This window comes from Chrysemys picta, chromosome 16 (assembly GCF_011386835.1).
Source record: "Chrysemys picta bellii isolate R12L10 chromosome 16, ASM1138683v2, whole genome shotgun sequence".
In the NCBI taxonomy this organism is placed as follows: domain Eukaryota; kingdom Metazoa; phylum Chordata; order Testudines; family Emydidae; genus Chrysemys; species Chrysemys picta.
In genome coordinates, this window is record NC_088806.1 from 27047331 (window position 1) to 27070801 (window position 23471).

The window sequence follows — 23471 nt, forward strand, 5'->3', positions numbered from 1 at the left end:
CTAAGTGTACAACAGTCTGTGCCAGGGGACAGGTGCAAGGAGCACCCCATGAAGCATGGAACTGAGTCTCCCTGGGTCAGGGGTGCAGGTAGAATGCCTCTTAAGTAGACTACCCCCCTCATGAAATTGAAAAATCCTGGGAAGATTCAAAACAAATTAAAGTTGTTTACTGAGAACATTGTCTTTTACTATGATTATGCTATGCACCATAGTATGATGCTACCAGTACTAGAAATCAAGTGATTTCTTCCTAAAGCTGCTGCCCCTACGGTTTGTTGTTCATGTGTCATTCTCCTTAGTACTCATGGTCTTTCACCTGTTATTCAATTCCTAAACTGTGAACAAAACTGTCAAGAACTAGAATCAAATAGGGTATCATGGTTCCAGCTCCTCCCTGCAGGGGCTGCACCTCTTAAAGACTCAAAAGATCCAACTTCAAAACCCTTAATATACCTACCCCTGCCTTAGATGATGTAGTTTCTGCTCTATCCCTTCTATAGAAAGGGATGCCACAGATCTAAGGCACTCTTTGGTTCAGATGGGTGTTGATTTCCTGTAGTGAGACCACTTGAGCCTCCATGGTCAGACATTTTAAAAAGTAAGAGGCAATCATTGAAGTTTTCCTGATAAGAGTAGCTAATATAATCAAGCAACATTTGGCAGACTTGTCCCAAAAGTTAGTGTAAACCCACCTTTAGCACAAATAAGCAGAATCACTTCCAACTCCACCTTTTTATGGGAACCTAGTAAAAGAAGACACCAACTGTGACCTGGCATTTCAACAATCACATACGGTCAGACAAGGGGAAGGCAGCTGGACTTTATTTTTTGAGAGCAGAATTAAAGGCACAGGTATAACATTTTAAATTAATCTGCACAGCCTTTATAAGAGGCAGAATTTGGCTAGACATAATAGTAACACACAGTGTTTAGACCACACACTATGAAGTCCAGGCTTCCCCCAGCAAAGTGAATTAAGGGTGCTGTTGGTGAAGGTCTGAAACTAGCATACAATGATCTACCGAAGAGTTATGTGCAAACATTGCTGTATCTCCTTTCTAAACTGCATCTGCATCTCTGCCACCTGCTGGCAAGTAAGAGCCTTGTCACAGGACTGGAAGGTTAGTCTGTAGCAGAGGCTGGTTTGTCCAGTTTGTGGATGCTGAAAGCTGTCAAGGAGCTGGATGGACACGACAGTTTCCTGTGACACACACCTGGCAATGGTGTGAAATGCAACTTCGTCAAACTGTTCCCTCTCAGAAACCCAGAAGCTGACGTCATGCACATAGGAAGGTGGATGGAGGGAAAAGCTCTTGAAAGGTCCTAACTCTCCTCCAATAAACTGATTCAGGAAACGCTCATCTAAGGTCCACAGCATTCGCCAGTCAGAAATGCCACAAATTTGCATGGTTAGCAGGTCAAGATTCAGTGATGCAAACACAATGCCCAGTTCACTGTTTATTAGCCCGCAGGGAGCTGCTGATATGGCTCCAACGCAAGAGCCGTTGGCTTTGGAGTCTGAAGTGTCTGTTTTCACACAGATGAAATATTGAGTTTTATCAAGCTGAAGGTCAGGCATGACTGAATCATTTAGCTCAATGGTTTCAGATCTTTTTGCTTCCTCGACTGTGGAGTTCAATGTAAAACACAAAAGAGATGGGAGCAGAGAACTTATAGTATTTTTAATATTATCCATAAGCAGCTGGATACAGCTGCCCTCTGTACCCTTATCAACTGCACACACAAAAAGAGTCTCATGAAAAACAGGCAGAGTGTGAGGAGAGATCCGACACTTCCTAAAGACAGGCCCACTGAGAACATGCAGAGTCCCAGGGAGAAAGCTCAGCCTTTGTATCGCATCCTGAACATAAACCAGAAGGGAAGACCGAAGATGATAATGTTCCAAGAGCTGGTCTCCTTCCTGAGCCTTCATTCTGTCAGCTTGGTCTATGTCCCTGCAGAAATGAAGGCCAGGAAATAAGACCCCTCTTGCTGTTCCCTTACCTATAGGTTCAGAGCTTGGATTTTGCTCTGTGTTGGGAATGATCCAAAAGGCATTGGACTGAGAAACAGCGCTTAGGTGGCCGTGGTGCAGGAGAGAAAGGGAGCAGTCAACCCTTTGTAATGGGAAGGTTTGGCTGAGTTGAGTGATGAGCTTTTCATTTATAGTTCTTACCGGATGATCTGAATTGTTATCTAGGAAACCCCTATTAAAAACAAAACAGCAGATTACAAGTCTAAGTACAGTGATTTTTATAAAAACATTTTCCTTTGTTTATAATTAAAGACTTCGCCAAAGTGATCTTAATGTTAAGTTTGTTTTCAATAGCCACTTGGACAGGGAAAATCTTTAGTCATGGTGGCATAGTTATTACCAAGACATCTGCAGGACATAAGGGTGTGGGTTAAGAGTTGCAATTGAGGATTAGTTGCACTTCAGCTGGTGGAAGGGGGAGGACTTTCCTAGCAAGTATCAGCTGACTTCCACTATTAGAATTACAAGCTTATTTAAGGACACCAATCAAAAGCATGTTAGCTCTGGATATTTTCCAGAATATGAACCAGTTTAGAGAGATTAAAAACTTGGTTATAGTTTTTAATCCTAACTAGCCTTACTAATATTAGCACAGACTAAACCACCACAGGACTGCTCCCAAATCACTGCACAATGTGTAATTAAAACTTCACTCTTCTACTCCTGTAGATAGGAACAGTAACATCCTCTTTTCTGAAGACTTACGCCAAGTGGACCATAAATATGAAACCAACATGTAAAAAACAAAAATGACCAAATTTGCTCTTTCACCCTAAGAGGAAATGGAATTTGGAACATTTAATGATTACCTGTCTCAGAGATGCAAACTAATCATTCATGTAAGATTGTGGATTAAGTTAGCAGTGGACTCAACCATTGTCTGGTTTTGTTCAGCATGGCCCAAATGCAGCCTGGTGAATAAATCAAAATCAAACCAGATATTGGACTTGAACACGTACCTGTTAATTTTATCCACAAATATTTCTGGAACCTGGAAGGAAACCCTCTTGCCCTCCAGTTCAGTTTGGCACATCACAGGCCTGGGATGTGGAAATGGCAAGCCCCGAGTGAAGATGTGGTTTAATGCACCTTCTACAGAGAAGGATTTATCCTGACTCCTGGCAACACACACACAAATGCACCATCTGGTAAAGTAACTGATATTTGACCAATATTAAGCACACAAAAGCAAGTGACATTGAATGACTAGTAAATTGATAAGATTGAGTCAGCATAATGTTGTCTACATTGCACGCTAGAACTTCTGCAATCTTTATCTAAGCAAATAGACCAATCATAGGATGTGGACTCTCCCCATCCCCTTAATATTACTTGTTCCATTTGGAAACAGAAATGCTATTCCTGAGATTTAAGATACCATTTTTTCTGGCAGATACTCTCTCAAAAGGCAAGAATTTCACTGTTTCTTAACTATCCTACTAGGAGATGGAAGAGAAGTATATTGTATTTTTATAGAATAAAAAATATTAGAGGGGGGTTTCCTCCACAAGACAATGCTCTGGACTATGGTCTTGGGCACTATGGAAATACCCAAGGAGCAGCATGAATATCAAATGACTTTTTGCAGTATCTACAAGTTACCTGTAGCCAGTGCACTTATATCCATGAGCATCCTCTAAATTGAAGGGATGAACATCACTCAAGATAAATCCTGCTCCCGCTGCCATAGCCACGACTTGCCAGCTGTTGTGCCACTCTCTCATTGGCTGGTCAGCAGGCGTCCCTCCCTGCCCTTTGCAAAGAGCCACATGGACCTCTCCCTTCTCTGCGAGCACATCTGTGCAGCTAGAACAAGAACCAGCTGGTCATACTCTTGCAGGACACTTAGAAACAGAACAGTGACAGTAAAATACATGGGGAAAAGGGCCCCTTCTAAACAATGGTTTTTAAAACAGTCCCAGAAAATGGCTTTGAATTTAAGGCACTAGTTTCAGGAACCAGCACACAGCTTCTAGAAAGTGGCTCAGCAGACCACCTGGTAAGAGATAGGTCTGTGCTACTTAATTTCACTTTACTCACCTACAGAAAAAATTTGTAAGAAGCTCTCTATTCTTTGTCACCCCAGCTTTCCTCCCACAGTGAGGGAAATTGAAATAAATGCAATCAAAATTTCTCTTTGCTGGCAAAAAATAGTCCTTCAGTTTGGTACAGTCCACACAAAAACAAACTTCAACCCCTGCAAAAGTAAAGAAAAGCACAAGAGCAGAATCTTCATTGAAAAGCCCAGAATATATACATAAGTAACCAGGTAGAAAGGGAGAGAGTAGGGTTGGGTTATTTTAATGGAGCTTTCAATCTGTCAAACAGCTTCTACTGTTGGTCATAAAGGTGACAAGTGAAAAGGAAAAGCAAAATCAGACATTAAGAAAAGTTCTATGTCGTCCCATCTAGTTCATTCCATAGGGGCCAATGCAGGATTGTTCCCCCATCGTATTTTCTAGTACTTTGCACAATCCAGTTTTAAATATCACGTGGCATTTCCTTTCTTCTTTCCTTACCCGCACTGGAGGTGATGTTAGGAAGTTAAGCCCCCTTTTACTTCTGCTGCTGGTGGTTTTTGTTGTTTTCTTTAGTGTGATTCTGATTAGATTTGAAGGTATGAGTATTTGGAGGGTTCTTCACTCCTCTGAGGGAATTTCTCTAGAATCCCCCTCATTTCTTCTGGGGAAATGTTCTCTGGTCTGAAATTGATATTTGAAGTGCCTTAATTGCGCCTACAAAACCATCTCCTGTTTTAGTAACTTTGTTCTTTCCCCAGAGGCCCTTTATCATCGTTATGACCAATAATGTTGTTCAATACAGGGATCTTGTTTCAATAGCTGTTAAAATGCATTTCCTGTGGAACAATGCCACAACCTGATAAATCTCACTGTCTGGAAGAATTTCACTGTATTTTTTCCTTTTCATAATTTTATCCACTCCCTCAGTTACTCACCCAGACAGCTGTGGGGGATACTTAGCATTCAGCACAATATGGCAAAGTGATTTCCTTTGGGCATTTCTTTACCTTTCGCTCTCAGATGTTGTATGTTAGTTTTAGCAAGTGCCTGTCTGGAAACTCTCTCTTCACTCTCATAGCAAGTGGCAGTGATACGAGTCTCACGATCGCTGGCATTGCACAAGGAGGCAGAGAAGGAGAAGTTTCCTTCCCCGACTAGAAGGAGTTGGCGGGTGGGTCTCATGGTATCAAAAGCCTAAGAAGTAGGAAGATGGGTCAGGGCACCCTTGTGCTGTCACAGTTTCAGCCTTTAACAAGAGGCCTGGTAGCCTCATGCATTACAAGAGGCTGCCAAAGTGGGGGGTTGAGGCCGAGCTGTGGGACCCACCTGAATGGTTCACTTGCCTCCCCCTTTGGGGGAAAAAGGGCCTCACCATTTCATCCCCCCCCCCCCCGTAGAAAACAGACCTTAGACCTCTCCCCATCAAAAAAGGCCCTATCTGCACCATCGCCCACCCCACCACAGCACTGGGACGGGAGACGCCCCCTTGGCCCACCCCACCGCGGCGCCCGCCCCACGCTGGGAGGGGAGACCCCCCCCCGGTCCACGCTGGGAGGGGAGACGCCCCCCCGGTCCACGCTGGGAGGGGAGACGCCCCCCCGGCCTACCAGACCCCTGGGCTCCCAGGGAGGGGATGGGGCGGGCACCCTAAATTGAGGACTCCCAAGGAGCCCGAACCTCTCCCAGGGACCCGTCCCGGGGCCTCTCAAGGGGCCCTCATCCTACTGCCCCCGCCCCACTCACCAGTGCCCAGGCCGTCGCTCCCCTGGTCGGACAGTCTCTTCGCGGTATGATTTGCCTCACTTCCGGCGCGCGGCTAGTGACGTCAGACGCGTTTCCCGGCTTCCATGGGAACAGGCTCGGCTCCGCCCCTCCAAGCGGCGCTCGGTTGTCGCGTCGGGACCAGCGGGCGAGTCCGCGCAGCAAAGCGGAGCCTCCTCTTCCCGGGCGGCGCCGGCGCGTAACGTCCCGCCAGTGACCTCATCGCCGAGGGGCCAGGGGGCGTGGTCTGTGATTTACGGGCGGGTCAGGGTGAGCCCAGAGGAGGGGCCTGTAGTGCAAGTGGGCGGGGCTGGACCTAGGAGGCGTGGCCTGGCTCCGCGTGGGCGGGGCTAACGCAGTGGGCGGGGCCTGTAGCCCAAGGTCATGGGGTTGGGCCTAGGAGGTGGGTCCTGGGTGCCAAGTGGGGAGACTGAGCTCAGTGGCAGAGGCCCCAATAATGCAAGGGGGAACTGGACAGAGATGTGGGAGGGGCTTGTGGCTTAAGGGCAAGGATCTTACTTGGGTGCAATGGGCAAGTGGAGCCTTGTATATGGCAGTGACCCCCTAGCTAATGCTGGCAGCATTGAAGCCCTGTGCTAAAGTTAATATGCCTGGCAGCTGCAGAGTTTCTGACCTTGTGGGGTAGGAGCTCTGTGCCAGGAGAGCAGTCATTCCTGCATGGGCACAGCTCACCTTGCAGTTCATAGGGACTCAGTTGCTTGTGGGTACTTAGTGTTTTCTTTTCTTGACTGCCCAGTTTCTGGTGTTTTATTCTTTGTTCATTGTTTTCTTTACAATGAAAACAGGGAACTTCAGCACAAAACTCTCCATTCAAGTAATATTGTTAATATTACATCTCTAAACAAACCCAATTGTGCTATAGTTCCCTTCCCATTTAAAGGCTAATCTGGCTATGTTGCACATCGGAAATATTTCCTGGCCCCATTTCCCAGGTTCATTGTGTAGCTCTGTGACTGTTCATGGCACGGTTTATACCCCATTGACCCCCTGAGTCAGGAGGGGTAGGAGGTAACCCTGCCTATCTATGCTTTGGTCTGTTTTCCACACCCTCTCCCGTAGGCCACAGTGTGGCCCAATGACCCAGGCTCATCCACTGCTTCTTCCCGGGTGGGGTCACACAGCCTAGCAGCTAGAGCCCTTGGGCAGTATGGCCCAATAGCCAGAGTCCCCTAAGTTTCTTCCCCTAGTGGGTTAATGTGGCCTAGCAGCCAGAGTCACTTCAGTGGGCCCCCAGGACAGTAGAGTAGGATGGCCTGGAGGTCATCCCACAAAGGTGGCAGCCCACGCCTACCCAACTCAACCCAGGGCCCTAACAGCTTGCTACAGGTCAGCAGGGAATCTCACCAAAACACACTGCCCTCATTGGGACAGGAGGTAACACTCCCACACACCCCCAGCCACTTCTTACCTGCTTTCTTGCTGCAGCATCCCATGTAATAACAGTGTCTCCAGGTTCCTCAGCACCATAGCTCTGCCAGCTTTTATACCTGAGCATGCCCAGCAGCACCTCAGGGGTGGGGCTTTCTCTGCAAGGAGGGAAGGGTTAACCCTCTCATTCCCAATGCGGGGCCGGTCCGCCCCGTCACAGTGCCGTTAAATGTATCCCATAAAACATGGCAATTTATGATTTGCATTTCCAGAATTTTCAGCATTTCAAGTTGTAACCTGAACGTTACATTAACTTGTATTTTGGATTTGGTTAAACAATAGTCCTTAGCCCTGAGGTAGCACATTTCAGCCTCAAAGCACTGTATAGACACTAACTTTTCAATGTAATAATCATTCTGTAATACAGAAATCACACGCCTGTTTGGCCTTAGGTTAATAGAGTTTTTCTTCATATAGGGCCTAATCCAATGCCCCCTGAAATCAGTGGAAGTCTTTTAACTGATTTCAATGCGCTTTGGATCAGGTCCACGCTGAGGGGGAGTTAGTTATCTAACTCAAGTGATACGTTTTTGAGGATAATCACCATACATGAGGCCTTGTAATGAGTATTGGGTAGCTACTGAGCTAAGCAATAATTGCTGATCTGGCTGTCCATGTGGGTAGCTTTTATGCACCTGTTTAATTTTTAGTCATTGCTAAGTGTCCAGATGCTCACAAAAATTTACAGAAAACAAAGTGTTACAAGTGTCTCACTTCACAGATTCACAGTAACTGGTGACATCAGCACTAGTTGATGATAAGGACATGAGCTCATAAACATGATCAAATCAGTTTTTCTGGCTGCCTGCCACAGCTCCTGGTCCCTGCTCCTGCTCCATTGGCACAGCCCAGTAAGGTTGCACTCATGTCCACACCAGTGTGCTGAGATTCCTGTGTGGAACTTTTCTCTGAGACCCTTGGATGAACTGCATAGTTAAGAGTGGGACACGGGGTTTGTGATTCCAGAACAGTTGTTTGCCATGGAGCAGAGTCTTATGTCACTGGGCCCATCAGAGTCCACGGAGTCTGAGGTATTTTTTGTACAGGGCTAGTATCCATGTCTCCCTTGGCTCCGGATCCTTTATAGCAGGGGTCGGCAACCTTTCAGAAGTGGTGTGCCGAGTCTTCATTTAATCACTCTGATTGAAGGTTTCGCGTGCCAGTCATACATGTTAACGTTTTTAGAAGGTCTCTTTCTAGAAGTCTATAATATATAACTAAACTATTGTGTGTAAAGTAAATAAGGTTTTTAAAATGTTTAAGAAGCTTCATTTAAAATTCAATTAAAATGCAGAGGCCCCCGGACCGGTGGCCAGGACCCTGGCAGTGTGAGTGCCACTGAAAATCAGCTTGCATGCCGCCTTTGGCACGCGTGCCATAGGTTGCCTACCCCTGCTTTATAGTGTTCTTTTGAAAACATTAGGCTACTTGATTCTGTTCATAGACTTTTCTAGATTCATTTCCGTTTTCCATTCACCATCCACACATTCTTCGAATTCCTTCTCAAAGCTTCCTTCTTCCAAGAACCTCAAATACTAAACCATCTCTGAAAAGTCCAGCCCCCAATCTGTGTGTGTGGGGGAGGGGGGGCGTTATCTTAAGCACCCAGGTGAAGATCACTGAAGAATCAGGGCCGAGGTTAGCACCATCCTTTGGACCTCCTGTTGTGTTCATGAGCTGTCCAGCTATTGGACTGTGTCTTCCTTTGTATGTTGTGTGGAGCTGAGTCCCTTGTCAACACCTTACAAATAAATTGTAATAATAATGATTTATTTTCTATGTCCAAAACCTCTTTTCTCTACAAAAGGGCCCAAACCAAAACTCCAGATCCAAACATTGGGATGTTTGAAATCTTCAGCCATGTCCCAAGATTCCTGCTCAGAACAATGTGGATACCATCTGTGTATTTTGCAGTTCTGAGGACACTGTTACTCACTAATTACAAAGACTAGAATTCTCCAGTGTTGGAATTCAGCTGCCTGAATTAGGATCCACTCTCAATCCCCACTCTTATTCACTATCACAATAAAATATCTGGAGACCTCTTCCTGAACTGTAGGGGCAGAGCCCTGGCAGATTCCAGCAGACTGTACCTATAATAATTAATAATTATAACTATAACTATAATTCCATCTAGGGGAGGAGGGTCTAGCCATATATGATAGTACTTAAAGCTTTCTGTGTGGATTACACAGTATAACAAGAATTGATTTTATGACAGCAACACAGTTACTGTCTGCTATTCTGTTTTGTGTAGCCTTCCAGCTACTATTCATAAGAACGGTCATACTAGGTCAGACCAAAGGTCCATCTAGTCCAGTATCCTGTCTTCCGACAGTGGCCAATGCCAGGTGCCCCAGAGGGAATGAACAGAACAGGTAATCATCAAGTGATCCATCTCCTATTGCCCATTCCCAGCTTCTGACAAACACAATCTAGGGACACCATCCCTGCCATCCTGGCTAATAGACATTGATGGACCTATCCTCCATGAATTTATCTAGTTCTTTTTTGAATCCTGCTATAGATTTGGCTTCAAAACATCCTCTGGTAAGGAGTTCCACGAATTGACTGTGCGTTGTGTGAAGAAATACTTCCTTTTGTTTGTTTTAAACCTGCTGCCTATTAATTTCATTTGGTGGCTCCTAGTTCTTGTGTTATGAGAAGGAGTAAATAACACTTCCTTATTTATTTTCTCCACACCAGTCATGATTTTGTAGACCTCTATCATATCCCCCCTTAGTCGTCTCTTTTCTAAGCTGAAAACTCCAAGTCTTATTAATCTCTCCTCATACAGCACCCATTCCATACCCCTAATCATTTTTGTTGCCCTTTTCTGAACCTTTTCCAATTCCAATATATTTTTGTTGAGATGGGGTGACCACATCTGCACGCAGTATTCAAGATGTGGGCATACTATGGATTTATATAGAGGCAAAATGGAATTTTCTGCCTTATTATCTATCCCTTTCTTAATGATTCCCAACATTTTGTTAGCTTTTTGACTGCCGCTGCACATTGAGTGGATGTTTTCAGAGAACTATCCACAATGACTCCAAGTTCTCTTTCTTGAATGGTAACAGCTAATTTAGACCCCATCATTTTATATGTATAGTTGGGATCATGTTTTCCAATGTGCATTACTTTGCATTTATCAACATTGCATTTCATCTGCCATTTTGTTGCCCAGTCACCCAGTTTTGTGAAATCCTTTTGTAGCTCTTCGCAGTCTGCCTGGGACTTAACTATCTTGAGTAGTTTTGGATCATCTTCAAATTTTGCCACCTTACTGTTTACCCCCTTTTCCAGATCATTTATGAATACATTAAATAGAACTGGGCCCAGTACAGACTCCTGGGGGACACCACTATTTACCTCTCTCCATTCTGAAAACTGACCATTTATTCCTACCCTTTGTTTCCTATCTTTTAACCAGCTACCAATCCATGAGAGAACCTTCCCTCTTATCCCATGACGGCTTACTTTGCTTAAGAGCCTTTGGTGAGGGACCTTGTCAAAGGCTTTCTGAAAATCTAAGTACACTACATTCCCTGGATCCCCCTTAATCATATGCTTGTTGACCCCCTCAAAGAATTCTAGTAGATTGGTGAGGCATGATTTCCCTTTACAAAAAACATGTTGACTCTTCCCCAACAAATTATGTTAATCTATGTGTCTGACAGTTTTGTTCTTTACTATAGTTTCAACCAGTTTGTCCAGTACTGAAGTCAGGCTTACCGGCCTGTAATTGCCAGGGTCACCTCTGGAGCCCTTTTTACAAATTGGCATCACATTAGCTATCCTCCAGTCATTAGCTATCCTTCCAGTCAGTGGAAGGAGACTCTGTTAAGAATCACTCGAATAATAACAGTAAAAGACTTCAAATAGGAGGTATGGTCTGAGCAGATGACATGGAGTTTGCAATTCACAAATTCTAATCCCAGCTCAGACAGCTCCCTGTGGCCTTGGGGGAAATGAGGATAATATTATTCTGAAGGGTCTAGTGTAGTTTTTGAAGCTTGATGAAGCTGAAGAGAACTAAGTGTTATTACCTAAGTAAGGAAAGATAAATTACACACACAAAAATTCAAACTAAAGTTTTTGCATCGATAAAATTAAATGGTGCTCTGCTAAATGAAGGGTTGGGAGCTGCATGGCCAGCTGCCAGGGTGGTGGGGAACGTCTTTCCAGAGCACTATTTTGTCTTTTCAGATATCAGGGACATCCCCAATGTGTTTTTGGGTTTCTGTTCCTAGGTCATGTCCCTATCTTGTTTCTATAACCCTCACCATGGTTCCTTGATACATGCCACCGGACATGCAGAAGTGTGGATGGATTGGAACAGCACTTCCAAGTTTAGCCAGTATGGCTGGAGATGCACCACCAATGAGGATGCTTACTCCAACAAAACTCTTATGGGGAATTGGAACCAGGAGCGGTATGATATCCGGAAAATCGCGCAGCCCAAACCGCTTCCTTCCCAGGTACAAACTTTCTGTTCCTCCTGTCCTTTCTATTGGCTTCTAAAAGTGAAATAGCAGATACCATCAAAAGTCCCAGCCTTACAGCCTCTTTCATTCACTGTATGCCCCACCCTTACTCCATCAGCAGGAGCAAGGACTTGAGAAATTTCCTTTTGCTCTCCAACACCCAACCTCTAATTCATCACTAAAAAGGCCGAGTCTCACTCAGCTCTCAATCCTTTGGCCATTCTCAGCTCCATTCACTTTACTTTTACCTGGTTCCTGGTGTTCTTTCCTTTGCTGTTAATGTCCTGCCCCTAGCTAGTGACTCAAGGGCAGAATCTATAAGCCACAAGTTACTGTGCAAATTCTGTTACTCCCTGGCAAAGCCAGTCAAGTCAGTTTGTGCCATGGTACGAACCACTCATAACTCAGCAGTGTTTCACAGGCCAGAGCTGTTTCTGCTTTGGACTCATGGTCCTTCCCCTCACCATATCACTGGGCTCCTTGCCATTAATGTTATCAGGTTTCATGTGACACAAACTATAGGCATGTCAGTTCTGCAGTGGCCTTACCCAGAGTGTAAAGAGGGATTATGATTTCAGATGCTTTGGTGAGCAGGCTATTCCTTTAACAGATACGCAGTATTTTTTTTTCATTAAATGTTTGTTTACTTATATTTTGCTGCACTAAACATGGGCTTTTCCTTTCAGTATGCTCACTACTTTGAATCAGTTTATTCGTCAGATTACAACAAGGAAAGGCATCACGGCTCAAGAAGTAGGTGCATGGAACTGAAGTGTAGTCAGTTTGATTTGTGCGGTAGCTAAAAAGAAGTTTTTAAATGACAATCATATGCTCTGAGAAGAAAAAAGAGTTCCAGCATGTCCATTCCCTACTGAGTCATGCCCCTAGATCTAAATAGGAGCTCGTATTTCCAGTCCCTCAGGGTGTGTGGTGTTTGTATTTCAGGTGTTCTCTTTATATTCTTCAGACTAAGAGGCTAACAAAATCCCTATTTGTTGCTCCTGGCTCTCTGCCTTGTCAGTTTTAGACCCTTACAAACATCTACTTTGCAGAAAACAGCTCATCCCTCTATCTATTCAATCTCATTTTCTGGTTGTGTTTGACGGCTACAAAGACATTTCACTCCAGCTAGGGAAATTTTGCTAATCTCTCACCTTACCTCACCTTACCTGTGACATTGTAGAAGGGACACGAAGAATATTCATATGGGCAGGGCCATGCAAGGAAGTTTCGCACCCTAGGCGAAACTTCCACCTTCCGCCCCCCGCCCCCCAGCCCTGCGGCAGCTCCCCGCCCCCACATCCTGAGGTGCCCCCCCCCATGGCCACTCCCCGCCCCTGCCCTGAGGCGCCCTCCCCGCGGCACCTCCCCCCCCCGGCCCAGGGAGCCGTGCAGCAGCTCCCCCCGCACACTGAGGCACCCCCCAGCGGCAGCTCCCCACCCCCTGGCCCAAGGATCCGTGCAGCAGCTCTGACCCAGGGGTTCCCCTGGGCTGCCGGCAGCGCGCTGACCCGGGGAACCCCTGGGCTGCCTGCCAGCGGCTTAGACTCCCTCTCCCTCCCAGTGCAGCGACTGCTGTAAAAAAAAAAAATTGGGGGCGCCACTTTTTGGTGCCCCCAAATCTTGGCGCCCTAGGCAACCGCCTAGTTGGCCTAAATGGTACCACTGGCCCTGCATATGGGTATAACATTTTAAAGCAGAACATGCTTACAGTATCATCAGATTAAAGCATAATGGATAAAAACACTGACATTATGGGCCAAATTCTCTCTGGGGAGAGAGATGGGAAGGGAACAGAATTTACAAGAACAGATCAAACTACTACTCCATCTAGTCTGGACTCCCTGATTCCTACCTGTCTCAGAGCACACCTGGCCTTTCCATTCCAGTACCCAACCTCCTGCCCTGCCAAACCAGACCATGGCTCTGTCTAGTCATGTATCGCATCTTTGTCCATGGCCAATACCTGATTCTTCAGAGCAAGATGTAAAAGCTCCATAATGCACCTGTAAACCTGGCAATGTTTCCAGAACTGTTGAGTGGATTGTTTGGCTTTCTGGACCTAGGATGGGATAGCACTTAGGTGCTTTCAAAATCCTATGCTATGGGACCCTAGCACCTTAGACAGGATCTTTCCAATGTGTTCTTCTAATAAAGTAACATGTCCAGGATTTATGATAAAACCCTGGACAGTGCCAACTGGCTGAGAGTGCATAGAATCCCTTCAACCCGTGTTCAGCTTCCCTATAGGCTGGTAGAGGTTGGGTCTGCCCCTGGGTTTGTTCTTCCCGTTGTCTCAGCTGTTCTCCTGACAATAGCCTTCTCGTTGCTTTGCCTTTAACTCCTCAGTTTTCTCCTTTCTGCTCTCAGGATTTAAACGAGAACCTCATTGGTTTCCTGGACACCAGCCTGAGCTGGAACCCCCTCCGCTCAAACCGACTGCACGGTCCTGCTACATGATAGATTACGGACCTCCTCAAGGCAGAACTCCCCTCATTTGTGAAATGCTGGGGAAAGAACAGGAGGGGGTGCAGCAAAAGCAATAGGAGCAGAGAGAGGCTGTTAACCTCAGCCATGTGGTTAGAATGACTCCAACCTGTCTGCTGCTAAGGGGCCATCCTTCAAGTTGTAAAACATTTCTGATATTAAAACATAGGGCATCAGAGTGACAAGTAAATGCTTTCTGAGGCTTATGCCCTACGGTTTGTCGCTCCATATGTTATTTCTGCCTTCTGGCATTTTAATTTTTACCTTGTACAGAGGACTCTGACATTTCCTTTTGTTGACCGAGTGTGGCTTGACGTGGCATGGTACCAAGACAAATAGTCCCGAGAGTGTAACCGGGTTTCATCAGCAAGTGGCTGCTTATAAGTGTGACCAGTTATTTTTCCATAAAATCTGATTAATTTAATTTTAATTTTATTTCTGTCATTTTAAGACCCTAGGGAATGGCACATTTGGCATCAAAATCTGTCACTTCTGAAATGTTTCGTGTGTCTAGTGAGGCGAAGATAATGAACTATCTGAGAAAATGAAGTTTAGGCTCTAATAGAAATGTCACCACTCATACATCACAGGACAGAGCTGCACGTGGCAATTCTCTCCACTCCCTTCTGTGCTAGAGTTACAGACAAAACCGGATCAATGCTACCACTGGTTTCCCTTTGTCAGCATCCCTCGGGGTTGAGCTGCTGGTGACAACTGAGTAAAACTCTGTAGCGTTTTGTATCACTCTACAATCAGCTGAACATTTTATACATCAGCTGCTATTTATTGTTTGAAGGGCACTGGCTGCATCGTTTCAGCGTGATGTGATTTGTACTGTGAGGGCAGGACATTTTTCTCTGCTGTTGCTGTAACTGAGTTTACAGCAGCTTTGCAACTGTAACCTGTGTCTGCCCTGAATTAGTTGCAGCTTTTGGACATTTCCTCACAACATGGGCCATTCTAGAGATTTCAGATACAATTTTCCTCCCTTAAGGGTCATCTAATGCCCATAACTAGAGTGGGTTTAGGCTGTCCTGGAGTTTTCGAACCAATTAAATTAATTTCCCCCAGAGCAACTTTTCTGATGTTTGTAAGACACATTCAGCAGGAATCTGGGATTTGTAGAGCTTTGATCCAGACAGAAATATTGAGGAAAAATGGATCATGCAACCAGGTGGTAGCAAAAAATGTCTGCATAAAAAGCAAAACCAGTGTTGCGAAGTGTTCCTTAGTGCCTCAGGCTGGGGGAGACTGGTTTCATGAAGTCTTACCAAGCTTTTCTATACTAGCAGTGACACCACATCTAAGACCCTAACATTCAAAGACAAAACCACAAGATGCTTATTTATGTTTTATTTGTTAGCAAATGAGCTTGTTCTCTTTCCTTAGCATAAATAAATAAGTATGGCCAGTCAGTACAGCATACGCTGCTTGCATCCAATGGAAAGGTTTTCCTGGATGGAAAAGTCGGTTTCAAACAGCTTCCTACTTCCTCTGGGCCCCTGCGATGGCAGATTTCTCCTCGCGGGTGATGGGAATGGTGCGCTCGGGAACATCGGTTTGTTTCCTTGGTCCATTCACTGTCAGGACTCCATCCGAAGACAGGGATGAGGTGATGGACAGAGGATCCACATCCGCTGGGATCCTGTATTTCCTGTTGAACTCCCTGGCCACGGAGCCATGCTCATCCTTATCGAAAGGGAAGGAAAAGAACAGCCCTGGTTTGATGTGCCAGCTTGATTCCAACTAACAACGTCCCCCCTGAGCTGAGGTCAAGTTTGGGATGCTCTCGCCCAAAAGGAAAATGTTTCAGAAAGTTTGGAGCATCCCTGTCTGGAGAGACCTTGGCAAAGTGGCAGGGCTAAACTGAATTCAGACACTGCACTGTGTTGTCCAGGCTTAAACTGGTAGCAGGCTTGAGAACCCTACAAACTTCATTTCATGGTGGGGCTTGTGCTTCCTAATCTCATTTAATCAGATGGCCTTTATTAGTTCTACTGTAATCTCCTAAAACATTCCAGGTAGAGCAATGGTCGGTACCACCCCCCAGCCATTCCCCAGGGTCTCAGCATACATTACGGTGCACAGATTCCTAATTGTCTGATCTCCAGTACAGCACTCTATTGCTCCTTTGCTCCTGGGAAGTTTTGATTTCACCCTCCTCCCAGCTGTCACATGGGTATTAAGGACACTCAGGTAACCAAGAGCAAAATTCGACTCTTTGAGTTGAGTGTACAAGCTGCTGTTATGGGGCTTTGCCAGAGTAACATATCATGAATATTAACAATACAGTTAGAGTCTGATACTCATTCGGTTTAATTATTTAAAGTTCTTTTAATTGTTAACTGACTCAATGTTAGTTAGTTCAATAATGTCCAAACTCGGGCTTTCCCATCCCTGCGCTCCTGGCCCCTTCCCAACAAGAGAGAGGCTCAGAAATGCTCATTTTATGAATGGTTTTCCACAGCAATAACCTCTGTCCCGCTACTGCCCAGGGTCAAATGATTAATGAAAATGAACAGAAATTATTTCAGAGTAGCAGGCAACAAGGTGGTTTTGCCATCTCATTAGATCCTTGCTTAACAGGAGCAGGGGCAGTTCAGACTTTACCACAGGGTGGATATACCTGGCGTTCCTCGTGTTTCCCATGGACCTCGATCACATCCCCCAACACCTTGACTTTTAGGTCCTCAGGAGAGAAATGCTTCACGTCGACATTTACGGAAAACTTGTCCTTCTCCAGTCGCATCTGCAAACCAAGGGGCTGGTTAGAGAAGAGCAGTTCCAATGCTGGCTGTGGGTGTCAGTCACCCTGCATCCAAGCAGGTCAACGGAAAAGCGCCTATGAATTTTAATGATGTAGGACCAAGCCCTAGATTGGGAGGCCAACGTGCCCTGCCCCTCAAGGGCTGACTAAGGCAGCAGCAGTCTGTCTAACTTGCCCCTTTGTTTCAGTTTTAGATCCCAGTCATGCCAGGTTGTCTCTGTCTACCTAGGTTTTTTTTTACTGCTGCCCATCACAGTATTATCTGAGTGCCTATGCCTTCTTGTCTTGACTAGCGGAGGATAAATACTTCCTTGTGGTGTGTTAAAGGGGCACACTATAACTGAACTTTTAGAAATCGATCAATACATTTGCATGTGACCAGTTCTTATTATTATTTGTTTGTAATTTCTTTTACAGAATTATTTGGGGCTTTCTGCTCCCCTTATTGATATTTACAGGGATCTTGTCAGCACTGGAGACAACGACTGTGCACTTGACTCCACCTTGTGTATAGTCAGTTAACATTTTCCCCTCTATAGTCAGAGTCTTGACTAATTAATGTGTCGTTACCAAATTTTGCCACCTAAGCACTCATCCACCCATTTCTAGATCACCGATAAATACATTAAACAGGATTTGTCCTGGTATGAAATGCTGACACACCCCCTGCTAATTTTTTGCCTTCTTAATTTCCTTTACCAGGTATAGTAAGTGCTGCATTCTATTGGATGCTCTAGGGTTGATGTCCCATTTCTGAAGTGTACCTGTTTGACTTGAATAACCTCTTGTACCATGCCATTTAGCCAAACTGTTTTCCTTCTTGCCTTCCTGCTTAATTCATTTTTCTTTTGCTGAGGGAGGTACATGCCTTCTGAGACTGTTATGGGATGCTTCATTAGCCTCCATGCTGACTCTAAGCAGTTCAGTTTCCTCACTTTTGACTTGGGGGGGTCTCTACTTCCTCAGTTGTTTGGGTTTCCCTTCCTAAAATGTAGTTCCATCCAGAGTGCTGAACCTAATTACACTGAGCTCTCTACACTTCGGTGCCAGGCAACACACAGAAGTTGGTTCAACAGGTAACTAGGTCTGAGCCACTAAGACAAGAAAATGAAGAGAAAAAAATATTTCCCCCAATATCTTTCAGTTAGAGTAATCCTAGATGTTAGTTGTACCCCGGGTCTGATGCAAAGTCCAGTTAAGTCGGAAGATGACCTATGTCTTCAATGGGCTTTGGATGAGCCCTAAAATAGACACAAACTTTCCAGCCAGCAATGGGACTTTCAAGAGGGCAGTGCCCCTTTAAGACTCTGTTAGTCACTAGTTCTTCAGACTGTCCCTGCATTTTTCTTCTTTCACAGCCTACTGCTCTCAATGCCCTTGAAAACTTCAGACACTCAGGGCCTGTTCTGCCGCTCACAGCCACGTAACTTCAGCAGAGCGACTCCTGGTTTACACCAGGCTGAGAGAAGAATCAGGCCTGTTGTTTACTAACTCTGCAGTGTGTTTCAACTAGGGCATTGCTATCAAAGCAGCTGTTTTTTGGCCTCCCACTCCTAACTGCAAGGCCCGGAGGGATGAATGGGCACTTGTCATGCAGCAATTCAGAGCTAGAGCTGAAGGACGTTTACATAGGAATTGCTGCGTGGAGGCGGGATGTTTGTGCGGGCCCCAGGCAATGTGAACTTGGGGCTCTGCCAGCTTCTTTAGTGATTTGTCTGTGAAATTCCCTGGGAGGAAAGAGACTTAGACAAAGGCTTGAGAACTAAGGGAACTAGTGCTTAACAAATGACAGGGGGAACCCATGGAAGATGGAATGGGGGAAAAGGCAGAGGGGATATTGTGGGTCAGGGAATAGGCAGTTTTGTGGGAAGAATTTCCCTGGCTCTTCTCTTACAAATTAACTAAAAAGATTCTATGCATAGTTCTCCTCCGTGTTCTACTGGAGGAACTCCAAGCACTTCTCTGAGACCATCAGAGAGGAAGATGCCAAGTGCTGGTGGGAACTGAGGGTCTGGTGGTTCATCATTCTTCACGGCTCCTTTGCATCAGCTAGGCTGCCGCAAAGGGGTTGTAATGTAAGACAGGCAGAAGCTGCCTCTACTACACAATACCCCAGAGCTGGCAAAAGGAGCTGTTATGCCCAAGCTCTGCCAGCTCTGTGCCATCCCTGTAGCAGCCCCCAGTGCAGGGGGAGTTCTGGTGATGGAGGGGTGTAGGTTGGCGTGTTCTGACCTCCCAGGGATTTTGAACCTCCCCATATGGGGCTTTTAAGCAAGGGCACAACTTGGACTGTCCCAGCCTGCACCGGTGGTCAGCAGCGCCTGAGTAAGGAAGGCACGCACTGTCTCCCCTGGTATGTATCCATGCAGGGATGAATCTGACCTCAGGTGCAGGAAGCCAATGGTCAGAGAGGGGAAATCAGCAGTAGATATGCCCACTGTGCTGCTGGAGCTACCCAGATCCCATTCTCAATAGACTTCCCAGGAGTCTCTCCAGGTCCTAGTCAGACAACAGCAGGGATTGTGCCACCATCGTTTGCAATAAAGGCAAAGCCGGTTCGTCCCATTGGTTTGATTCCTCTGAGAACTTTCCCTCTAATTATTGGCCTGTGTTGTTGTACCAGGTGCCAAGTAAGAAGGCATTTGCCCCAGGGGGATATGATGCCTGAACTAAATACAAATGGGGCAAACTTGTTTCTAAAGTCCCACTGGGATCTCTGCATTTACTACTGTCCGAGTGGTGCTTGGTACAACCAGCCATCCACTGACACTGTTCGTGGAGCAGATTGGGCCAACAGTGACATATTCTGGGGTGCTGGAGTCACACTGATCTCCTGAGAGGCTACGGAGAGTTGTTCTTTACTAAGGTTTTCCCTACAGCACCTGTTCCTGGATGAAGGCATTCTTCACATTCGGGCAGGGCTCATTAGAAACATGCGAGCCGAAGACACAGTGGAGCAGGGAAGCGTGGGAGGACTGTTTTCTAGCTCAACCTTGAGACTGAGAGGAAGATGATCCTCCAGGTTCAGGGGAATTATTTACAAGGTGGGGATGGGGGGAGGGAGGTTCCTTTTGCACCTTTCTTAAAATGCAGTTCTACTCTGCAAAGTGAGTCTGTGCAACTTGGCCCTTGTTATCCAGCACATCTGCCCCACGTGCATCCACATCTGAGTTGATTGTCTTAGGAACAGTTTTTAGGACTATCCTGCTTTTAACACCTGTTAGCCCTACAAGGTCAGCACACCCCTGGGAAAGGGAGCCAGAGAGTCTGTTACTATTTATTTCTAGTGTGGTAGCACATAGCAGTCTCAGTCATGAACTAGGATCCTAGTGTGCTAGGTGCTGTGCAAACACAGGGTTCCTGCAGCATCACCGGAATTATCTGAGCTAAGTCTCAGTTGCAAGGCCCTCCATTACACATGGCAGAGTTTGGCCCACAGAATCTTTGACTGAGGATTATGCATGAGCCCAGCATGACTCTCAGATCTCAGACTTTGCTGGGCCAGCAGTTACAATTTACACATTTTTCCTTGTACACTGGGCAATTTTTCTCCATAGATATCGAAAGATGAAGGACATGGAGCCAGCCCCTCAAGCCAGCCTACAGTCATTTTGCAGAGCAGAACCCCAGTCTGCTCGTCCTTCTGGACTAGATTCCGCCAGAAACCTGCTCATACTCAGTTCCCTGCAGATAGGGGCGACGATCTGCTCTCTTCTGTTCAACTAATTAACCCTTTGTGCAGATAGCAGAGACTCTATGGCTCGGCCAATGCCATTTCCAGTCTGATTGCTCACAATTCAGACGCTTCTCAAATGCCTGGCAACCCACAGGTCTCCTAACCCGTGTGAGGAAAGTGAAATCACAGGCGCTACTGTACGGTATCCTGTCACTCCTAAGCCTGAGAGTCAGGCACTGAACTCTCGGGGGAGAGGGATACAGGTTTGGAAGTGAGCTCAGCACCTGCACCCCCTGTGCCAGTGAAACTCAGGAGCTGAATTCAGGCTCGAAAAAGGAGTATTCATGCATTAGGGCCTCCTGCTGGGCACTTCACAGAGCAGCATTGTTATGGTTATAGAGGGGGTGCAGAGCTCACCTTCCTAGCCAGCATTAAAACACAAGAGTGAAACAGGGCCCAAGAATGAGGCAGTGGAGTGAGCAGGAGCATCCAGTTTGGCAATCAGGCCAGGGAGACTCATGAATCAAGAGGATGCCTGGAGACCCTCAACATCCGTCAGAGAGAAATCTCTACTTCTCCCGTGTGATTCAACAGAAGTGAAGCCCAAGCAGAGAAATGGGAGATGCAGATAAGGAATGGTGCCATGTAGCAATGGCTGAAAACTGTGAAAGGAAAGAGGAAGTGTGATCAGGATGGAACAGCAGGGGATGGGGAGTCACAACTCCGGGGTTCTATTCCTTTCTCCCAGAGGGAGTGTGGTGTAACAGTAAGGTAAGTGAATTGGGAGTTCAGGGCTCCTATGTTCTGTTCTCTGCCCTGCTGTGAAATTTCAGGCAAATCACTTTGCCCTCTGTCCCATGGCTATCATAACACTTACCCACCTCACAGGGGGAATGTGATGCTTAATTAATTGACATTAGTGAAGCTTTTTAAGGTGCTTGATTCACAGATGCAACTGAGGCACGATAAGTATTATTATTTCACAAAGGGTTTTGCACTGGTATAATGCCAGACAGCGCCTGCAGGGCTGAATCTTGCCTGACACAGGGAGCAGGGACACAAGGATGGCACCTTCAGGTGCTCCCTCCCCCAGGTTTTTTTCTAATAGCAATCTATGAGCAGCTTTCCAGGGGTTCCCTGGGGAGGCAGGCCGGGCTCTCGGCTCCAGACCCAGCCAGAGGCATGCACAGCAGACAACAAAGCATGTGAAGAGAGAAAAGTTACCTCTGAGAATCCTGTCTCTAGCCAGCTGGGTGTCCTTAGGAAGGGGGATCTCAGCAGGAAAGGGCTGAGAGCGCCCGAGGTAGAGAACAGCTCAGACTCTGAGAGATGCTCTCCGAAGCTCTGGTCAAAGATACGTGTTGGTGTCAAGAAGGAAAACAGGGGTCTGCGGATCAAGGGATGGTGAATGGCGATATCCATCTGTGTTTATCTGGGAGAAGAGTAAGAATTTAGGTGCAGCAGAGTTCTTCAAGGACTGGTGTGCCAGGGCTTTTTATACCCACTGCCTGTCCAGGCCTCGCCCCCCCCGCTGAACTCTCTGGAAGGGTGATGTCAGGAGTTTTATTATCCCAGCTCTCCGTCTGCTCCATTCAGTAGCAGCCAGTCAATTATCTAGGGGATTTGAAAGCTCTGCTAAGGAGGAGGGGAAAAAAAAGTCTAATGGGTCAGCAAGAATCAGAGCTGCCCAGCCCCGCACCCCCACGCACTGTTTATCTGTAGAGTCCCCAGGCTTCGCTGATGTTCCCAGCTGCTTCAGATGCCAGGAGGATCAATGCAGCTCCTATCTTTGGCTCACACAGAAAGTGACAAGGGCCCGTTGTCTTCCTCGTGTTTGGAATCTAGTTCCTGAAGTTACACATGAGCCTAGAGATGGCTCTGACGATCCTTACAGAAGAGCAGCTGCAGGCCTGCTTTAGTCACAGGACTTACAGCCAGAAAAATGCTGTTAGATCACGCTGTCCGTCCCAAGCTCCCGCACAGCTGGTATGGATCTGTCTGTCCTGACCCCTCCAGCCTGTACAGGTCTTCCCATCCTGACCCCCTCACATGCCACCTGGTGCATGTCTGTCCATCCTGACCCCCCTCCCTCCCTCCCAGCTGGTGCGGGTCTGTCCGTCCTGACCCCCCTCCCTCCTTCCCAGCTGGTGTGGATCTGTCCGTCCTGAACCCCCCTCCCTCCCAGCTGGTGCGGGTCTGTCCATCCTGACCCCCCTCCCTCCCAGCTGGTGTGGGTCTGTCCATCCTGACCCCCCTCCCTTCCAGCTGGTGTGGGTCTGTCCATCCTGACCCCCCTCCCTCCCAGCTGGTGTGGGTCTGTCCATCCTGACCCCCCTCCCTCCCAGCTGGTGCGGGTCTGTCCATCCTGACCCCCCTCCCTCCCAGCTGGTGCGGGTCTGTCCATCCTGACCCCTCTCCCTCCCAGCTGGTGCGGGTCTGTCCATCCTGACCCCGCTCTCTCCCACTGTCTGTTACCTCTCATGTATTAATGGGTATCCAATTTTTAGCTCTGTCTCTATTTTGCAAACCAGGAATAAAAGTAAGGTTTGAATCTAAAATGTTGATCATCCTCTCAGCAGTTTTTACTAACTGGCCTCTTCCCTTCTCTCTCTCACCCCATGGAGGGGAGGGAGGGGTACCTCGGGACACAGGCAAGACACCCAGAGGGTGGACGGGCAGTCAGCAGGGCAAAGTGTATGTGTGAAGCTTCAACAGCTGCTGCTCTGTGCCTGTTCTAAGGGCGAACAGAGGATCTCAGCCCCCCTGTGTATGTCAGTCCAGCACC

At 46.7% G+C, this 23471-nt stretch overlaps 3 protein-coding genes across 7 annotated transcripts; 1 reads left to right on the top strand and 2 right to left on the bottom strand.

The window, feature by feature from the left end:
* Positions 1 to 804: 804 nt before the first annotated feature.
* On the bottom strand, positions 805 to 7288 carry FDXACB1 (ferredoxin-fold anticodon binding domain containing 1). Of its 3 annotated transcripts, none has more exons than XM_024109055.3 (6): positions 5800 to 5932; positions 5064 to 5250; positions 4076 to 4232; positions 3638 to 3841; positions 2995 to 3153; positions 805 to 2207 (listed from the first exon to the last, which is right to left on the bottom strand). In XM_024109055.3, exons 2-6 carry the CDS (start codon positions 5236 to 5238, stop codon positions 1019 to 1021), a joined length of 1884 nt encoding a protein of 627 aa, XP_023964823.2. In that variant the 5' UTR covers positions 5239 to 5250; positions 5800 to 5932; the 3' UTR covers positions 805 to 1018. The 3 variants fall into 3 exon arrangements, with proteins under 3 accessions (XP_023964823.2, XP_023964825.2, XP_065426433.1); XM_024109057.3 differs by having other exon boundaries at positions 4992 to 5250; positions 5800 to 5871; XM_065570361.1 differs by lacking the exons at positions 5064 to 5250; positions 5800 to 5932 and adding an exon at positions 7247 to 7288.
* On the top strand, positions 5924 to 21006 carry CFAP68 (cilia and flagella associated protein 68). 2 transcript variants are annotated; one of them, XM_042851868.2, is made up of 4 exons: positions 5924 to 6062; positions 11523 to 11750; positions 12443 to 12509; positions 14127 to 21006. In XM_042851868.2, the coding sequence occupies exons 2-4, from the start codon at positions 11526 to 11528 to the stop codon at positions 14300 to 14302; spliced, it is 468 nt and encodes a 155-aa protein (XP_042707802.2). In that variant the 5' UTR covers positions 5924 to 6062; positions 11523 to 11525; the 3' UTR covers positions 14303 to 21006. The 2 variants fall into 2 exon arrangements, with proteins under 2 accessions (XP_042707802.2, XP_065426435.1); XM_065570363.1 differs by having other exon boundaries at positions 5950 to 6087.
* Positions 15582 to 22108, bottom strand: CRYAB (crystallin alpha B). Of its 2 annotated transcripts, none has more exons than XM_005291386.5 (3): positions 21911 to 22108; positions 16870 to 16992; positions 15582 to 15932 (listed from the first exon to the last, which is right to left on the bottom strand). In XM_005291386.5, the coding sequence occupies exons 1-3, from the start codon at positions 22106 to 22108 to the stop codon at positions 15729 to 15731; spliced, it is 525 nt and encodes a 174-aa protein (XP_005291443.2). In that variant the 3' UTR covers positions 15582 to 15728. The 2 variants fall into 2 exon arrangements, with proteins under 2 accessions (XP_005291443.2, XP_042707800.2); XM_042851866.2 differs by having other exon boundaries at positions 16870 to 17007.
* Positions 22109 to 23471: the final 1363 nt, after the last annotated feature.

Excerpts from the sequence above, each read along its gene's own strand:
- FDXACB1 (XM_024109055.3), bottom strand. The coding sequence starts at position 5,238 with ATGAGACCCACCCGCCAACTCCTTCTAGTCGGGGAAGGAAACTTCTCC. Across the intron at positions 4,233-5,063 it reads ACAACATCTGAGAGCGAAAG|GGGTTGAAGTTTGTTTTTGT; the intron begins GTAAAGAAATGC and ends TTACTTTTGCAG. Across the intron at positions 3,154-3,637 it reads TATAAGTGCACTGGCTACAG|GAGTCAGGATAAATCCTTCT; the intron begins GTAACTTGTAGA and ends GTGTGTTGCCAG.
- CFAP68 (XM_042851868.2), top strand. The coding sequence starts at position 11,526 with ATGTCCCTATCTTGTTTCTATAACCCTCACCATGGTTCCTTGATACAT. Across the intron at positions 11,751-12,442 it reads CCAAACCGCTTCCTTCCCAG|TATGCTCACTACTTTGAATC; the intron begins GTACAAACTTTC and ends TTTTCCTTTCAG. Across the intron at positions 12,510-14,126 it reads AAGGCATCACGGCTCAAGAA|GATTTAAACGAGAACCTCAT; the intron begins GTAGGTGCATGG and ends TTCTGCTCTCAG.
- CRYAB (XM_042851866.2), bottom strand. The coding sequence starts at position 22,108 with ATGGATATCGCCATTCACCATCCCTTGATCCGCAGACCCCTGTTTTCC. Across the intron at positions 17,008-21,910 it reads TAGAGACAGGATTCTCAGAG|CCCCTTGGTTTGCAGATGCG; the intron begins GTAACTTTTCTC and ends TTCTCTAACCAG. Across the intron at positions 15,933-16,869 it reads GGAAACACGAGGAACGCCAG|GATGAGCATGGCTCCGTGGC; the intron begins GTATATCCACCC and ends CCTTTCGATAAG.